This window comes from Rhincodon typus, chromosome 8 (assembly GCF_021869965.1).
Source record: "Rhincodon typus isolate 14 chromosome 8, sRhiTyp1.1, whole genome shotgun sequence".
Taxonomy (NCBI): domain Eukaryota; kingdom Metazoa; phylum Chordata; class Chondrichthyes; order Orectolobiformes; family Rhincodontidae; genus Rhincodon; species Rhincodon typus.
Window position 1 is genome coordinate 168,603 of NC_063339.1, and position 19,385 is coordinate 187,987.

At 43.9% G+C, this 19,385-nt stretch overlaps 1 protein-coding gene across 1 annotated transcript in view; it reads left to right on the forward strand.

The window, feature by feature from the left end:
• The window catches only part of pomt2 (protein-O-mannosyltransferase 2), a 145,457-nt gene that overhangs the window by 30,309 nt on the left and 95,763 nt on the right, over positions 1-19,385 (forward strand). Inside the window, exons 5-6 of the mRNA XM_048600344.1 lie at positions 4,961-5,069; positions 12,237-12,396. Coding sequence (XP_048456301.1) covers positions 4,961-5,069; positions 12,237-12,396 — 269 coding nt within the window. The remainder of the gene's footprint in view (positions 1-4,960; positions 5,070-12,236; positions 12,397-19,385) is intronic.

Sequence of the window (19,385 nt, forward strand, 5' to 3'; positions counted from 1 at the left end):
ATGTACTTGCTTTTGTGGATCGAGGCTGCAGTGATTGTAATGAAGTCAGCCAGCTGGACCTCAGCGAATGAGTTCCCTGATTGAGGCTGTTAATCTGCTCCAATCAGGGAGCCCTGGCTGATAGATAAGATCGTGGACGACTGGTGAGTTGCTAATGTCCTTCCTCTGTTCAAGAAGGGAAATAGGGATAATCCAGGAAACTATAGACTAGTGAGTCTCACGTTGGTGGTTAGGAAGTTGTTGGAGAGAATTCTTAGGGATAAGATTTTACCCAAATTTTGAAAAGCATAGTCTAATTAGGATCAGTCAGCATGGCTTTGTGCAGGGCAGGTCATGCCTAACTAACTTGATTGAATTTTTTGAGGAGGTGACAAAGGTGATCGATGAGGGTGGAGCAGTGGATTTTAGGAAGCCTTTTGACAAGGTCCCTCATGGTGGTTTCATCCAGCAGATCAAGATGCGTGGGATCCATGGTGACTTAACCACATGGATTCAGAATTGGCTTGCCAATGGAAGACAGAGGGTAGTGGTGGAAGGTTGTTTTTCAGGCTGGAGGTCTGCGTCGTGGTATTCCACAGGGATCTGTACTGGGACCACTGTTTGTGATGCTTATGTGACTTAGATGAAAATGTAGATGGTGGTTTCATAAGTTTGCAGATGATAGAAAGATTGGTGGAGTTGTGGATAGTGTAGAAGGTTGTCAAAGGAGACAGCAGGATATAGATCAGTTGCAGATATGAACATAGAACATAGAACAGTACAGCTCAGTACAGGCCCTTTGGCCACGATGTTGTGCCGACCAATTATCCTACAAAGATCAATCTACCCTGCATACCCTACATTTTACTATCCTCCATGTGGCGATCCAAGAGTCACTTAAAAGTCTGTAAAGTATCTGACTCCACTACCACTGCCGGCAGCGCATTCCACACGCCCACCACTCTGTGTGAAGAACCTACCTCTGACATCTCCCCTATACCTTCCCCCAATTGCCTTTAAATTATGACCCATCATAATAATCATTTCTGCCCTGGGAAAAAGTCTCTGGCTGTCCACTCCATCTATGCCTGTCATTATCTTGTATACCTCTATCAAGTCACCTCTCAACCTTCTTCGCTCCAATGAAAAAAGCCCTAGCTCCCTCGACCTTTCCTCATAAGAGCTGCCCTCCAGTCCAAGCAGCATCCTGGTAAATCTCCTCTGCACCCTCTCTAAAGTTTCCACATCCTGCCTATAATGAGGCAACCAGAACTGAAACCGGTATTCCAAGTGTGGTCTAACCAGATTTTTATAGAGCCGCAGCATAAGCTTGCAGCTCTTAAACTCAATCCCCCTGCCAATGAAAGCCAACACACCATACGCCTTCTTAACAACCCTATCAACTTGAGTGGCAATTTTGAGGGGTCTATGGATGTGGACCACAAGATCCCTCTGTTCCTCCACATTCCCAGGAATCCTGCCATTTAACCCTGTGTGCTGCATTCAAATTCGACCTTCCAAAATAAATCACTTCACACTTTTCTGGGTTGAATTTCATCTTCTTTGCCCAGCTCTGCATCCTGTCAATGTCCTGTTGCAACCTACAATAGCCCTCCATGCTATCCCAACTCCACCAACCTTCGTGTTATCAGCAAACCTACTAACTCACCCTTCCAATTCCCCATCCAAGTCATTTATAAAGATCACAAAGAGCAGAGGTCCCAGAATAGATCCCTGTGGAACACCACTGGTCACCGAGCTCCAGGCTTAAAACTTTCCATCTACTACCACGCTCTGTCTTCTATTGGACAGCCAGTTTTGTATCCAGACTGCCAAATTTCCCTGAATCCCATGCCTCCTTACTTTCTGAATGAACCTACCATGGGGAACCTTATCAAATGCCTTGCTAAAATCCATATATACCACAGCCACTGCTCTACCTTCATCCATGTGTTTTGTCACATCCTCAAAGAATTCGTTAAGGTTGTGAGGCATGATCTGTCCCTCTCAAAGCCATGCTGACTATCTCTAATCAAACTGTGCTTTTCCAAATAATCATAAATACTGTCTCTCAGAATCCTGTCCAACAATTTGCCCACCACGGAAGTAAGACTGACTTATCTGTAATTCCCATGGTTATCCCTCTTCTCGTTCTTGAACAAGGGAATGACATTTGCCACCCTCCAACATCCTGGTGAACCTCCTCTGCACCCTCTCCAAAGCATCCACATCCTTTTGGTAATGTGGCGACTGGAACTGTACGCAGTATTCCAAATGTGGTCGAACCAAAGTCCTATGCAACTGTAACATGACCTGCCATCTCTTGTACTCAATACCCTGTCCGATGAATGAAAGCATGCCGTATGCCTTCTTGACCACTCTATCCATCTGCGTTGCCACCTTCAGGGTATAATGGACCTGAACACCCAGATCTCTTTGTGTATCAATTTTCCATTTACCGTATAGCTCGCTCTTGAATTGGATCTTCCAAAATGCATCACCTCTCATTTGCCTGGATTGAACTCCATCTGCCATTTCTCCACCCAACTCTCCAATCTATCTACATTCTGCTGCATTCTCCGACAGTCCCCTTCACTATCTGCTACTCTACCAATCTTAGTATCATCTGCGAACTTGCTAATCAGACCATCTATACCTTCCTCCCGATCATTTATGGATATCACAAACAACAGTGGTCCCAACACGGATTCCTGTGGAACACCACTGGTCACGGTTCTCCATTTTGAGAAACTCCCTTCCACTACAACTCTCTGTCTCCTGTTGCCCAGCCAGTTCTCTATCCATCTAGCTAGTACACCCTGGACCCCATGCGACTTCACTTTCTCCATCAGCCTACCATGGGGAACCTTATCAAACGCCTTCCTGAAGTCCATATATATGACATCGACAGCCCTTCCCTCATCTATCGACTTAGAATTCTTTAAGGAAGTGACAATCAAGTTGGTTAGACATGACCTTCCCTGCACAAAACCATGCTGCCTATCACTAATAAGCCCATTTTCTTCCAAATGTGAATAGATCCTATCCCTCAGTACCTTCTCCAGCAGCTTCCCCACCACTGACGTCAGGCTCACCGGTCTATAATTTCCTGGATTATCCTTGCTACCCTTCTTAAACAAGGGGGCAACATTAGCAATTCTCCAGTCCTCCGGGACCTCACCTGTGCTCAAGGATGCTGCAAAGATATCTGTTAAGGCCCCAGCTATTTCCTCTCTCGCTTCCCTCAGAAACCTGGGATAGATCCCATCTGGACCTGGGGACTTGTCCACCCTAATTGCTTTTAGAATACCCAACACTTCCCCCCCCGCCCCCCCACCTCATTATTCCTTCTGCACCTTTCCAAAATCTGCCTCCCAATCTGTTCCTCAGTGTTTCTGTTGTGATTGGGGTTCTATAGAAAACTCCCACTAAAGTGACTGCTCCTTTCCTGTTTCGGACTTCCATCCCTACTAATTCAATAAACGACCTCCCTTCCTACAGCTGTGATCCTAAGTGTTAATGAAAAGTATACAGATAATTGCAGGACTCTGAACAGCATTGATGTACGGAAGGATCTTGGGGTTTAAGTCCGTAATTCCACGAAAATGGCCGCACAAGTAGATAAGGTGGTAAAGAAGACATATGGCATGCTTGCCTTTATTGGTCGTCTAACTGAGTACAAGATTCAGGATGTCATGTTGCAGCTTTATAAGACTTTGGTTAGGCCACACTTAGAGTATTGTGTTCAATTCTGGTTGCCAAATTACACGAAGGACGTGGAGGCTTTGGAGAGAATGCAAAAAAGGTTTATCAGAATGCTGCTTGGATTAGAGGGCATGAGGTATAAGGAGAGGCTGCAAAAACTTGGTTGTTTTCTCTTGAGCGGTGGAGGCTGAGGGGAGACTTGATAGAAGTCTACAAAATTATGATATGCATAGATAGGGTTGAGGGTCAGAATCTTTTTTCCCCCAGAGTTGAAATGTCTAATATGAGGGCGCATGCATCGAAAGTCAAAGGAGATGTGAGGGGCAAGTTTTCTACACAGAGCGGTAGGCATTTGTGCTGCCAGGGATGGTGATGGAGGCAGATACGATAAAGACATTTAAGAGACTTTTAGATAAGCTCATGAATATGTGAGAAATGGAGTGATGTAGACCGAGGGCGTGCAGAAGGGATTAGTTTCATTTGGTGTCATATTCAGCACAACATTGTTGGCCAAAGGGTCTGTTCCTGTGCTATACTGTTCTGTGTAAGGGTGAGTGTCAAAGATACTGACACTCTCATGATTGACTGTAGAATGCTATAAGTCAAAGATTATTCATGTAAATAAATAGATGGCTTGGTGGTGGGCTACTGGCCTGTGTGGAGCTATTTCAGTGACGACGAGAATCAAGCATGATCCTGAAGAAACTCACTTGCAACTGTTGTCTTTGAGTTGGGCGCTATCGCATTTACTTAGTAATTCAATAACAAGGGTACTTCATTTATTAATACTTCTCAGTACTTGACTACGTAAAATTAATTAAACAAACTGTTAGTTAGCTTCTGTTTTTGAAACTGTTAGTCATAATTTCTGAGAGCATTCACTGTGTCTGAGCATTAAATAGCCTGATTACACTCTTATGGGCTGCTTTGAGTTTTTTTTCCTATGTTAAAGCTGATATATAATTCAAATTAACTGTTGTATTATTGCAATACATTCTGAAGGTTTATAAGTAGCCAAAAAGTGAAGATGGAAGGCTTGCATATTGAGACCTGTAGGAGAGTTACAGTTTCCTCACTTGTAGCTACATCCACCCAAGTGACTATTGAGTAATCTGTCACAATCTGAATTTAAGGCTTGTTGACAGATTTTGGGGAGTTAGTCAATGCCAAATATTGGACTCTGATCCTGTTGCAAAGGGGTCGGTATTGATATAGGTCCAGTTCAGTTCATGGTCAGTGATGACTCGAAAGATTCATTGTGTATTTCTGTTGGCAGATACTGGCTGTATTACTATTTCGCAGTATATCCTGTTGGATCCAATTCTGATGTTTTTTATTCTGGGAGCAGTGTTGAGCATGCTCAAGTTCAATGCTGTGAAAGACAGGTAAGAGGCTGAGAATTTGAGAATTGAGGTTTGATGTGCTGGAAGCTTTGCAGGTCATCAAGCAAAGGGGTAATGGTATAAGTTGTTGGGAACACACTTATGGGTTGTGACAATTGGAAAACCAAATTTTTTGGTTGATTTCTCTGGAATGAAAAAGTCACGAGCAGAAGAATTGGGGATTGTCTGTTGTTTCCAGAAAAGCCAGGAGACTTGCCTAAATTAGCTGTTAAAAGAGAGATAGTGATTGTTTCATTATCTTATTTCTTATTCAAGGGATTTGCAAGGGACCTGATGCTGTCCAGCAACAAATGCTGGACTTTTAGTTTCTGCTTTGCTACAAATTTGCGTCATGATGTAAAGGTGCCGGTGTTGGACTGGAGTGGACAAAGTCAGAAGTCATATTACACCAGGTTATAGTCCAACACAAGGTTTCGGAGTGCTGCTCCTTTGTGAGGTGAAATCTTTGAGTTGTTCAGTTCTGGAGAGGTTTGACAGAGGCAATGATTTTTATCGCTTGCTGTCTGAGTAAGTAATAACCTCTAACTGACATCAGCTGAAGAAAGATCTCTGTGAATTATTTTCTGGGACTCGGATCCACAAATCAGTGTCTCTGAGCTCGTCAGACTTTTGAAATCCAAACAGTTAATCATGAGATCTTACAGCCCATACATCTAACCAAATATCCAACAGAGGGTCTTCCACTGATGTGATCTAATCGAAAAGAAACCAAAGGAATCGAGACAGTCACTTCATTCGGATTTCCTCTATTATCACACAGCCAGTGCAATGTTTTTCTCTTGAGTTTCATTGATTCCAGTTTTCCTAGGGCTCCTTGACATTATATATTGAGTCAAAAACAAAAGACATGTTGGGAACACCACTGGCAGGTGACATCATTTGAAGAGATGTGACCAAGACTGAGAAACTGGGAGAATGCAATGGAGTCTTTGCAGGTAACTCCACCCGCATGCTGACCTTTTTCCCATGACCCTTGTCCCCATTCTCTCCTCTCTGGTCCGGTGTCAAGCCCACATATTTTCCATGCACGGACACAGTGCGGACTTTTGCGCAGCACTGAACAATGGTCAGACCTTGGAACTGTGTGCATGTACATTTCATATACTTGTTCACACACAGTCACCCTAAAGTTCCGTTGTCAGCCAGTGCACCCATCTTGTATCTATTTGGTAAATAACATCAGACTTGGCCCCGTACGACCATAAGATAAAGGAGCAAAATTAGGCCATTTGGTCCATCAGGTCTGCTCTGCCATTCAATCATGGCTGAAATGCAGGAGAATGGGTTGAGAAACCTTTCTGTGTAACCTTTGCTCGCTTCACTAATCAAGAACCTATTTTTAATAAAAACTGAAAGAACTGTGGATGCTGTAAAACAAAAACGGAAGTTGCTGGAAAAGCTCAGTAGGTCTGGCAGCATCTGTGAAGAGAAATCAGAGTTAACGTTTTGGGTTGGGTGACTCTTCCTCAGAACAGAGAACTTACCTTTCTCTGTCTTGAAAGCTGTTCAATGACTTTACCTCAATAGCCCTTCCCTTCTACGGCAACAAGTTCCACAGATTTGCCAACCTCTGGCTGAAGAAACTCCTCCTCATCTCAGTTCTAAAGGGTTGTCCCTTCAGTCTGAGTTCTAGCCCTCTTGAAATGAATGCTGCCATTGCATTTGACTTCCTAACTATCAGATAAACCTGTGTATTAACCTTGATTTCCAAAGCCTTTCCACATGATAAAAAATGGCGTCCACCTCTATTCTTTCCACCAAAGTGTGTAACTTCATACTTTCCCACATTGTATTCCATTGGCCACTTCTTTGCCCACTCTCCAACCTGTCGAAGTCCTTCTGTAGCTTCCCTGCTTCCTAAACACTGTTTCTCTACCTATCTTTGTGTCATCTGAAACTTAGCAACAATGCCCTTGGTTCCTTTGTCCACATTGTTAATATATAATATGAAGAGTTGTGGTCCCAATGCTGACCATTGTGGAATTCCACTAGTTACTGGCTACCATCCTGAAAAAGATTGCTTTATCCCTATTATCTGCATCCTGGTCAACCAGACCCCTCTCTCTGACGCCAGTACCTTGCCCCAGTACCTGTGTAGCACCTTGTAAATGTCTTCTGGGAATCCAATTACATTACATCCACTGGCTTTCCTTTATCTAACTTGCTCATTACCTCCTCAATCATGACCTTCCCTTTACAAAGCCATGCTGACTCAGCCCTGGATGGGCAAGACATGCTGCTGAGCCAGAGACACGCACATCCTCTGGACAAATAATTTTTCTAAAGTCCTCTCGGACCCTCCCTGACTCCAGTGATTCCTGACAAATTTCCTTAGATGTCTCCTTCAGAACTGTTAAGTGTAGTGCTTCTGGTTTGTTATGATTTATTACTGTCACGTCTCCTGAGGTACAGTGAAAAATGTTGTCTTAGGCAGACCGTACTATACAAGTGCATTAGGGTAACAGAACAGAGCGCAGGATACAATGTTAAAGCTACCAAAAAGGTGCCGAGAGAGATCAGCATTAACATTAAAGAGGCCCATTCATAAGTCTGATACCAGTAGGGAAGAAGCTGTTCTTGAATCTGTTCGTACGTGTATACAAACTTTTGTATCTTCTGCCCAGCGGAAGAGGATAGAATGAGTATAACCGGGTTGAAAGGGCTCTTTAGAATTATAGAGCTATACAGAATGGAAATAGACCCTTCAGTCCAACTCGTCCATGCCGACCAGGTATCCTAAATTAGTCTAGTCCCATTTTGCCAGCGTTTGGCCCATATCTCTCTCAACTAGGAGGAGGCGACTGGATATAGCACTTGGGGCAAATGGGATCAAAGGTTATGGGAAAAAAAGCAGGATTAGGTTATTGAGTTGGATGATCAGCCATGATTGTGAAGAATGGCAGAGCGGGCTCAAAGGGCCAAATGGCCTCCTCCTGCTCCAATCTTCTATGTTTCTATGTTAAACACTTCCTATTCATGTACCCATTCAGATACCTTTTAAATGATTATGTTGGTTGCTTTCCCAATGCATTGGGAAGTAGAGATGAAGTCAATGGATGGGAGGCTGGTTTGCGTGATGGACTGTGCTGCGTTAACAACTCTTTGTAGTTTCTTTCAGTGTTGGGAAGAGCAGTTGTTGTACCATGCTGTGATTCATCCAAATAGGATGCTTTCTGTGGTGCATTTATAAAATTTGGTGGGAATGCTTGTGGACATGCTGAATTTCCTTAGACTCCTGAGGAAGTAGAGATGTTGTAGTGCTTTCTTGACCATACTGTCAAGGTGGGTAACCAGGACAGCTTGTTGGTGATAATCACTCCCAGGGACGTAATGTTCTCGACCACCTCTACCTCAGCGCCATTGATACAGACAGTGGCGTGCCCTCCACTCCACTTCCCGAAGTCAATGACCATCTCCTTCGTTTTGCTGTCTTTGAGGGAGAGATTGTTGTCTTTACACCATGCCGTTGAGCGCTCTATTTCCTTCCTGTATTCTGCCTCGTCGTTGTTTGAAATCCGACCTACAACAGTGGTGTCATCAGTAAATTTATAAATGGAGTTAGTACAGAATTTGGCCACACAGTCATGTGTGTTGAAGGAGTATAGTAGGGAGCTGAGTACGCAGCCTTGCGGGGTGCCAGTGTTGAGGATTATTGTGGAGGAAGTGTTGTTGTCTATCCTTACTGGCTGTGGTCTATTGTTCAGAAAGTCAAGAATCCAGTTAGAGAAGGGTTATTTAACCACCTTGAGACCTTTCAGTTTCCCCAGCACTTCTCCTTTAGTGATAGCCACTACACACCTCTATTCCAACTCTTCTGAAGCTCTGGTATGCTATTGGTGTCTTCCACTGTAAAGATTGATGCAAAGTACCTGTTCAGTTCTTCCACCATTTTTTGTTTTCCGTGACTACTTCTGCAGCCTCATTTTCCAGTGGTCCGATGTCCACTCTTACCTTTCTCTTACCTTTTACATCTTTTAAAAAAAACTTACGATCTTCTTTTATATGACTAGCTAGCTTAACCAAATATTTCATCTTCTGCCCCATATTGCTTTTTTAGTTGTCCTCTGCTCGTTTTCAAAGGCTCCTCAATCCTGTGGATTCCCACTAATCTTTGCCACATGATGTACTTTCTCTTTTGCTTTTATGCTGTCTCTGACTTCACTTGTCAGCCATGGTTGCCTTGTCCTCCTTTTCGTATGTTTTTCCTTCCTTGGAATGAATTTCTGCTGTGCATCCTGACCAGTGGTGTGCCACAAGGATCGGTGCTGGGATCCAGTGTTGCCTGTCATTTATATGAACGATTTGAATGAGAACATACGAGGCATGGTTAGTAAGTTTGCGGATGATACCAAAATTGGTAGTATCATAGACATTGAAGAAGATTTCTAAGATACAACAGGATCTTGATTAACCAAGCCAGTGGCCTGAAGAATGGCAGATGGAGTTTAATTTAGATAAATGCAAAGTGTTGTGTTTTAGTAATATAAATTAGGGCAGGACTTAGACAGTGAATGGTAAAGGCCTGGGGAGTGTTGCCGAACACTGAAACCTAGGTTATAGGTTCATGTCTCCTTGAAAGTAATGTCACAGGTAGACAGGATGGTGAAGAAGGCGTTTGGCATGCTTGCCTTCATTGGTAAGAGCACTGAGTACAGGAATTGGGAGGTCATGTTGCAGCTGTGCAGGTCATTGGTGAGGCCACATTTGGAGTACTGCGTACAATTCTGGTTGCCCTGCTATGGGAAAGATGTTCTTAAATTGGCAAGGTGCAGAAAAGATTTACAAGGAAATTGCAGAGACCAGAGGATTTGAGTTATAAGCAGAGGCACGATAGGCCAGGACTCTCTTCTCTTGAGTGTCGGAGGCTGAGGGGTGATGTTAGAGTTTTATAAAATCATGAGAGGCATTGATAAGGTGAGTAGCCGAAGTTTTTTTCCCAGGGTAGGGGATTTCAAAACTAGAGAGCATAGGTTTAAGGTGAGAGGGGAAATATTTGAGAGAACTGAGGGGCAACAATTTCAAACACGGTGGTGCTTGTATGGAATGAACTGCTAGAGGATGTGATGGAGGCGAGTACAATTACAACATTTAAAAGACATTTGGACAGGTACAGGTATATAGGACTAATTCAGTTTAGGAAACATGGTCGGTATTGATGAGTTGGGCGGAAGGGTCTGTTTTCATTCTGTATGACTCAATAACCCCTGCCATTGCTTTTATTCTGGCTGCCCTGCTAGGGTCCCTTCCAATTACCTCTGGCTAGCTTCTTCCTCATGTTTTTGTAGTTACCTTTACACCCCGTTAATGCTATAACATCTGATTCCAGCTTCTCCCCCTCAAACTGCAGGGTCAATTTTATCATATTATGGTCCCTGACCCCTAGAAGTTCCTTCACCTTAAGCTCCCTAATCAAATCTGCCTCATTACATATCACCAAATCCAGATTTGCCTGTTCCATAGTGGCCTCTACCTCGAGATGCTACAAAAAAAATTTCGTAGATGTTCCACAAATTCTTTTCTTTTTTAAAGAGATCCACTACTAACCTGACTTTCTCAGTCCACCTGCATATTGAAGCCCCCTTTGTTTGTTGTAATCATGCCTTTTCTATCTTCTGATTTATTTTCTTCCCCACATTCTGACAGGAGGTCTGTACATAACTCCGATCAGGGTCTTTTTTCCTTTACAGTTCCTCCAATCTGCCCACACAGATTCTCTGCCTTGCAACTCTGTTACTTTTTGCTACTGCTTTCATTCCTTACTAATAAGGCAACTCCTCCCCGCCCATCTGTCTGTCCTCTCGATAGGATATGTATCCTTGAATATTAAGTTCGCAGCCCTTTGCAGCCACATCTCTGATTCTCACAACATTGTACCCACCAATTTCAATCTGTGATATAAGTTCATTTACCTTATGTTGTGTACTATATGCATTTAAGTACAACACTCAGTCCTACATTCTTTGCTCCTCTGCTCATAGTTATCCCTTTATCTGCTGTGCTTGAGGTTAGATTCCGGAGACCTTCCATACTCTGTGTCCTATTACCTATTCTGGAAACTCTAATAACCTCTGCCAAGCCCTCCTGCCCCTCTAACTCTTCCCATAATTTCCATACAACTGAACCCCCTACTGTTTACTTTAAAGGCTTATCCACAGCCTTTTTGTGTGATTCGCCAGGACTCTAGCCCAGGATGATTCTAGTGGAGCCAGTCCCATTGGAACAGCTTCCCCATTCCTGGTGACAATGTCCCATGAATTCGAACCCGCTTCTCCTACAACACCTTTGTGTCCTCCCAGTTTTCATTCTCCCGAAGCTTTGTATCATTAGCAGCTGTGAATATATTACTGTTGTCACTTCATTTTTTTTTAATTCAATCTGTTCAGAAATGTTTGTTCACACCTCTGGAGCAAGTGGGACTTGAACTTTGGCCTCTTGGCTCAGAGGTAGGGGTGCTATCACTGCATCACAGGAGCCCTACAGCTGAATCCCTGGCCCTTTACCAATTATAAAATGCCAACTTGAAATAAACTCCCAAGGTTTATGGGAATGGAGTAGAAGAATAAGACTGACTGCATAGGTTTACAGAGATTGCATAGACTCAATGAGCTGAATGGCCTCTTTGAGTCGTGATGACTCTGACCTTTTTTTAAAGATTTGTTTTCTGTTTTTTCTAAACAGTATCATGTGGATTATGTTGCCTGTCCTATTATCCTTACCACAATGTATCACTATCAATTTTTCGGTGTTAGATTTTATCTCATGTATTTGGCTGTCTTTGTATTTTTATCTTCTGACATTGAGCATGTGCTGTTTGAAGGGCTGATAGCAGCTGATGGATTATTAATATTTGAAAGGGCATTGAATGAATATTTGAAGGGGAAGAATCTACTGGACTATGAGGAAAAGGCAGTGCTATGAGACTAATTGGATAGCTCTTTCAAAGAGTTAGTATGAGCATAATAGGCTAAATGGCCTCCTTCTGTGCATTACACTTTGGTTCAAGAAATTAATAGCTGTTGATGGGTAGTTTTGCTCTGAAGTTTAAGGTGTGCTGTCCTGTGGGGTGTGTGTATTATGCGTTATTTGGATCAAGGAATAAAATTAATCTCTTCTAATATTCATTTTTCATATTTGTTCTCTTTTTGCTAGGCCTTTTTCTCTAACTTGGTGGAAGTGGTTAATGCTGACCGGAGTTAATCTTGCTGGAGCACTTGGGGTAAAGTTTGTTGGAATTTTTGTGATCCTTCTGGTTGGAATTAACACTGCCTGTGATCTCTGGCAGCTTCTGGGAGCTGTCCACGTTTCTCTGGTAAGCAGTTACTCTGATAGTATTGTGTTGTAGAGATTTGTCTTTTAGAAATAATGTTTCAGACATCTTTCTGTGCAGTTCTTCTGTTGCTCCCGTGCATTAATTACAGGGTTAAGCAGCGAGACTGAAGATATGTGTTAAACCCCAGGAGATGGGAGATACTAAATGATTATTTCGCGTCAGTTTTTACTGTGGAGAATGAAATGGAGTCTAGAGAATGCAGAGAAATAAACTTTAGTTTAAAAATAGTTCACGTTACACAAGAGGAAGTTTGAGAGGTCTTAGAGAATGTAAAGATGGGTAAATATCTGATTTTATGTATCCCAGAATATTGTGGGAAATAACAGAGGAAATTATGAGACCCCTTGCAGAAATATTTGCATCATGTATAACTACGGGAGAGGTGCCTGATGACTGGAGGGTGGCTAATGTTGTACCTTTGTTTAAGATAGATTGTAAGGAGAAACCAGGGAACTATAGACCTGTGAGGCTGAGTTTAGTTATGGGCAATTTGTTGGAAGTGATTCTAAATGAACATCAATCCTATCTTTGATAGAGGCAAATATTGATTAGGGATTGTCAGCATGGTTTTGTGTGAGGAAAATCATATCTGTCAAACTTGATTCAGCTTTTTGAGGAAGTTACCCAAAAGGTGGTTGATGGCTGAGCATTAGATGTTGTTTATTTGGATTTCAGAGTGGGAAAGTTCAAAGATGTGAGGGGCAAGTCTTTATTACACAGTGTGGTAGGAGTATGGAACACACTGCCATGGGTGGTGGTGGAGGCAGATGCAATAGGGGCATTTAAGGGACTTTTGGATAAGCACACGACTATGCAAGGAATGGAGGGATATGGACCAAGGGCAGGCAGAAGGGATTAGTTTCATTTGGCGTCATGTTCTGCACACCGTCATGGGCCTAAGTGCTCGTTCCTGTGCTGTACAATTCTGTGTTCTATGTGGTCTGATTAGTAAGCTTGCAGATGGTGCAAAAATTGCTAGAGTTTCGTATCAAAGGATAGCTTTGATATAGATGGAGTTTAATCCAGACAAATGTGAGGTGATGTATTTTGGGAGGTCAAATGCAAGAGGAAAGTATACAGTAAATGACACAATCCTTGGGAGTATTTATATACAGAGGGGTCTTGGAATGCAAGTCCATAACTCCCTGAAAGTGGCAACACCAGTGGATAAGATGGTAAACAAATTGAAAGAACTGCAGACGCTGGATTTCGGAGACATAAGCAGAAATTGCTGGAAAAACTCAACATCTGTGGACAGAAAGCATTGCTGATTGTCCGGGAAACCCCATCTGGCTTACAAATGTCCTTCAGGGAAAGAAATCTGCTATCCTTATCTTGTCTGGCCTGCATGTGAATCCAGGCCAATTGCAATATAGTTGACTGTCAACTGCCCTCTGAAATGGCCTAATAAACGACTCAGTTCAAGGGCAGGTAGGAACAGGCAATAGATGCTGGCCAGCCGGTGATGCTCATGTTTCACCAGTGAATTTATATTTTTAAAAAAATGGCGCAAGTGTGGTGGAATGTTTTACACTTTGCCTGGATGAGTGCATCTTCAACAACCCTCAAATGCTGACATCATACAGGACCAAGCTTAATTGGCACAACATCCACAAACATTCAGTTCCTGCACTATCCTAGAGGGCAGTGGACTTTTTTTCCTTTACTTGTGGGATGTGCGCATAGCTCGCTGGGCTAACATTTTATTGCCCATCTCTAGTTGCCTTTGAGAAGCTGGTGGTGAATTGCTGCAATCCACAAGCCCTTAGGGAGAGAATTCCAGGAATTTAACCTAGTGAGCGAAGGAATCGGAATATATTTTCAAGTCAGGATGGTTAGTGATTTGCAGGGAACTTGCAAGCGGTGGTGTTCCCATATATCTGCTGCTCTTGTCCTTCGAGATGGAAGTGGCTGTAGGTATGTAGCAGCGGCATGTGCTAAGCATCGGTAGTGGAAGGATTGGATGCTTGTGGGTGTGGTGCCAATGAAGCAAGCTGCTAAAACACTGAATACATTTCAGGAGGAATTAAACTGATTTTTCATAAGTAACAGGTTAACAGGTTATGGGAAGCTCACAGGAAAGTGTTGAGACTGCAATGAGATCACAGTGATTGTATGAAATGATGAAGCAGACCTGAGGGGCTGAATTTCTTATTCCTGCTCCTAGTTCTTAGGTTGAGATGTCCTGCAGAATTTCAACAAGACTTGATGGACAGCACCTTTGAAACTGACAACGATTTACATCTCAAAGACCATGGGGAGCAGATACATGGGAACACCTTCGGTTGCAAGTTTTCTTTTTAAAATTCGTTCACAGGATGAAGGCATCGCTGGCTAGGCAGCATTTATTGCCCATCCCTAATTGCCCAGAGGGCAGTGAAGAGTCAACCACATTGCTGTGGGTCTGGAATCACATGTAGGCCAGACCAGGTAAAGATGGCAGTTTCCTTCCCTAAAGGACATGAGTGAATCAGGTGGGTTTTTCCGACAATTGGCAATGGATTAATGGTCATCATTAATTCCAGCTATTTTATTGAATTCAAGCTCCACCGTCTGCTGTGGTGGGATTTGAACCCAGATCCCCAGAACATTGTCTGGGTCTCTGGATTAACAGTCCAGTGATAATACCACTGGGCCATCACCTACCCCTAAGTTCCTCTCCAAGCCACTCACCATCCTGACTTGGAATTATGTCACTGTTCCTTCCGTGTGGCTGAGTAAAAGTCCCGACTGCAGTGATTCATGAAGGCAGCTCACTGAAACTGTTGGGAGGAGAGAAGATGTTTAGAGGGAACTGTGAAGGTAGTTTAAAGCAGCATTAAGCACAGTTGTATTGATAGTATTGAGATGTTTAACAGGCTGTAGCTGAAAGATAAAGGAGTTGTTCCCAGTTGTTGGAGCAGTTTCCACATCTCAGACCTAGTTGGAACTTAGAGACAGCTGGAAACATGTCTGACTCAAGGGGGAGGGAGAGTCCCAAAGGGCTGGAAAATCGTTAATTTAAACCCACTGTTTAAGAAGGGAGTAAGGCAAAAGACAGGAAGTTATAGGTTGATTAGCCTGACTTCTGTCGTTGGGAAGATTTTGAAGTCCATTGTGAATGATGAGATATCTCAATACTTGGAGGTACATGGTAAAACAGGGCAAAGTCAGCATGGTTTCATCATGCTTGACATATCTGTTAGAATCTTTGAGGTGGTAACCAGCAGATTGGTTCCCCTTGGTCTAATGGATGTTATCTACCTGGACTTGGAGAAAGCCTTTGATAAGGTGCTGCACAAGAGGCTGTTGAGTAAAATAAGGGCCTATGATGTTAGAGGCAAGGTACCAGCATGGATTGAAGATTGCTTTCTGCCAGACAACGAGGGAGTGGCAAAAAAAGTGTCCTTCTGGGGATAGTAGGAACTGCAGATGCTGGAGAATCTGAGATAACAGGGTGTAGAGCTGGATGAACGCAGCAGGCCAAGCAGCATCAGAGGAGCAGGAAGGCTGACGTTTCGGGCCTAGACCCTTCTTCAGAAATGGGGGAGGGGAAGGGGGTTCTGAAATAAATAGGGAGAGGGGGAGAGAAGGGGTGAGGGCAGAAGTGCGGGAGATGGGTCGGACCCGATTGAGGGCCCTGTCGACAACGGAGCTGGGGAATCCTCGGTTGAGGAAGAATGTGGACATTTCGGAGGCTCCCTTGTCAAAGTTGGCCTCATCTGAACATATGCGACGGAGATGGAGGAACTGAGAGAATTGTTTGGAGTCTTTACAGGAAGTGGGGTGTGAGTCCAGGTAGCTGTGGGAGTCACTGGGTTTATAATGGATATTAGTGGCCAGTCTGTCCCCAGAAATGGAACAAGAAATGTCGAGGAAGGGAAGGGAGGAGTCAAAGATAGACCAGGTGAAAGTGAGGGCAGGGTGGAAATTGGAGGCGAAATTGAGGAAGTTTTCCAATTCTCGACGAGAGAGGGAAGCAGCACCGATGATATCGTTGATGTATTGGAGAAAGAGTTGTGAGTGGGGGCCGGAATAGGACTGGAACAAGGAATTTTCCACGTACCCCACGAAGAAATAGGCGTATCTAGGGCCCATGCAGGTACCCATGGCAACCCCTCTTACCTGAAGAAAATGAGAGGAGTTGAAAGAGAAGTTGTTGAGGGTGAGGACAAGCTCAACGAAGCAGAGGAGGGTGATGGTGGGTGGGGATGGTTCAGGTCTTTGCTCCAGGAAGAAGCGGAGTGCCCTAAGACCCTCCTGGTGGGGAATGGATGTGTAAAGGGATTGCACATACATGGTAAAGTTGAGTCTGCAGTTAGGAAGGCAAATGCAATGTTGGCATTTATCTCAAGAGGACTAGAATATAAAAGCAGGGATGCACTTCTGAGGCTTTGTAAAGTTTTGGTCAGACCACATTGAGAGTACTGTGAGGAAGTTTGAGCCCCATACCTCAGGAAGGATGTGCTAGGTGTGGTCTGAGTCCAGAGGAAATTCACAAGAATGATCCCGGGAATGAAAGGCTTAACATATGAGGAGCATCTGAGGACTCTGGGTATATACTCGATGGAGTTTAGAAAGAACAAAAGAACAAAGAAAATTAGAACACAGGAACAGGCCCTTCGGCCCTCCAAGCCTGCGCCGATCCAGATCCTCTCTCTAAACTTGTCGCCTGTTTTCCTAGGATCTGTATCCCTCTCCTTCCCTGCCCATTCATGTGTCTGTCTAGATACGTCTTAAATGACGCTATCGTGTCTGCCTCTACCACTTCCGCTGGCAACGCGTTCCAGGCACCCACCACCCTCTGCGTAAAGAACTTTCCACGCTTATCTCCCTTAAACTTTTCCCTTTTCACCTTGAAATCGTGACCCCGAGTAATTGAGTCCCCCACTCTGGGGAAAAAACTTCTTGCTATCCACCCTGTCTATACCTCTCATGATTTTGCAGACCTCACTCAGGTCCCCCCTCGCTAATAAGCCCATTTTCTTCCAAATGTAAATAGATCCTATCCCTCAGTATCTTCTCCAGCAACTTCCCTACCACTGACGTCAGGCTCACCGGTCTATAATTACCTGAATTATCCTTGCTACCCTTCTTAAACAAGGGGACAACATTAGCAATTCTCCAGTCCTCCGGGACCTCATCCGTGCTGGAGGATGCTGCAAAGATATCTGTTAAGGCCCCAGCTATTTCCTCTCTCGCTTCCCTCGGTAACCTGGGATAGATCCCATCCGGACCTGGGGACTTGTCCACCCTAATGCCTTTTAGAATACCCAACACTTCTCCCCTCCTTATGCCGACTTGACCTAGAGTAATCAAACATCGATCCCTAACCTCAACATCTGTCATGTCCCTCTCCTCAGTGAATACTGCCACAAAGTACTCATTAAGAATCTCACTCATTTTCTCTGACTCCTCGCATAACTTCCCTCCTTTGTCTTTGAGTGGGCCAACCCTTCCTCTAGTTACCCTCTTGCTCCTTATTTATGAATAAAAGGCTTTGGGATTTTCCTTAACCCTGTTTGTTAAAGATATTTCATGACCCCTTTTAGCCCTCTTAATTCCTCATTTCGTATTGGTGCAACTTTCCTGATATTCTTCCAAAGCTTCGTCTGTTTGCAGTCGTCTAGACCTTATGTATGCTTCCTTTTTCCTCTTTGCTCGTCTCACAATTCACCAGTTATCCGTGGTTCCCTCATCTTGCCCTTTCTATCCCTCATTTTCACAGGTCTGTCCTGCACTCTAATCAACCTCTCTTTAAAAGCCTCCCACATATCAAATGTGGATTTACCCTCAAACAGCTGCTCCCAATCTACATTCCCCAGCTCCTGCCGAATTTTGCTGCAGCCTTCCACCAATTCAGCACTCTTCCTTTCGGACCACTCTCGTCTTTGTCCATCAGTATTCTAAAACTTACAGAATTGTGATCACTATTCCCAAAGTAATCCCCTACTGAAACTTCAACCACCTGGCCGGGCTCATTCCCCAACACCAGGTCCAGTATGGCCCCTTCCCGAGTTTGACTATTTACATCCTGCTCCAGAAAACCCTCCTGGATGCTCCTTACAAATTCTGTTCCATCTGAACCCCTAACACTAAGTGAATCCCAGTCAATGTTAGGAAAATTAACATCTCCCATCACCACCACCCTTTTGCTCCTACATCTTTCCATAATCTGTCTACATATTTGGACCTCTATCTCACGCTCGCTGTTGGGAGGCCTGCAGCACCCTTCCTATTTCTGATCTCTGCCCATATTGCCTCACTGCTCGAGTCCTCCATAGTGCCCTCCTTCAGCACAGCTGTGATATCCTCTTTGACCAGTAATGCAACTCCTCCACCCCTTTTACCTCCCTCTCTATCCCGCCTGAAGCATCTATATCCTGGGATATTTAGTTGCCAATCTTGCCCTTCCCTCAACCAAGTCTCAGTAATAGCAATAACATCATATTCCCAGGTACTAATCCAAGCCCTAAGTTCATCCGCCTCACTTACTACACTTCTCGCATTAAAACAAATGCACCTCAGACTACCTGTCCCTTTGCGTTCATCATCTGCTCTCTGCCTACTGTTCCCCTTAGTCACACTGACTTCATTATCTAGTTCCTTACAGTTTTCCTTTTATTACTACTTCCTTACTGTCCAGTAACCTCCTCATTTGGTTCCCATCCCCCTGCCACATTAGTTTAAACCCTCCCTAACAGTGTTAGCAACAGCAGCCCCGAGGACATTGGCTCCAGTCCTGCCCAGGTGTAGACCATCCGATTTGTAATAGAACATAGAACATAGAACATTACAGCGCAGTACAGGCCCTTCGGCCCTCGATGTTGCGCTGACCTGTGAAACCAATTTGAAGCCCATCTAACCTAAACTATTCCATTATCATCCATATGTTTATCCAATGACCATTTAAATGCCCTTAAAGTGGGCAAGTCTACTATCTTTGCAGGCAGGGCATTCCACGCCCTTACTACTCTCTGAGTAAAGAA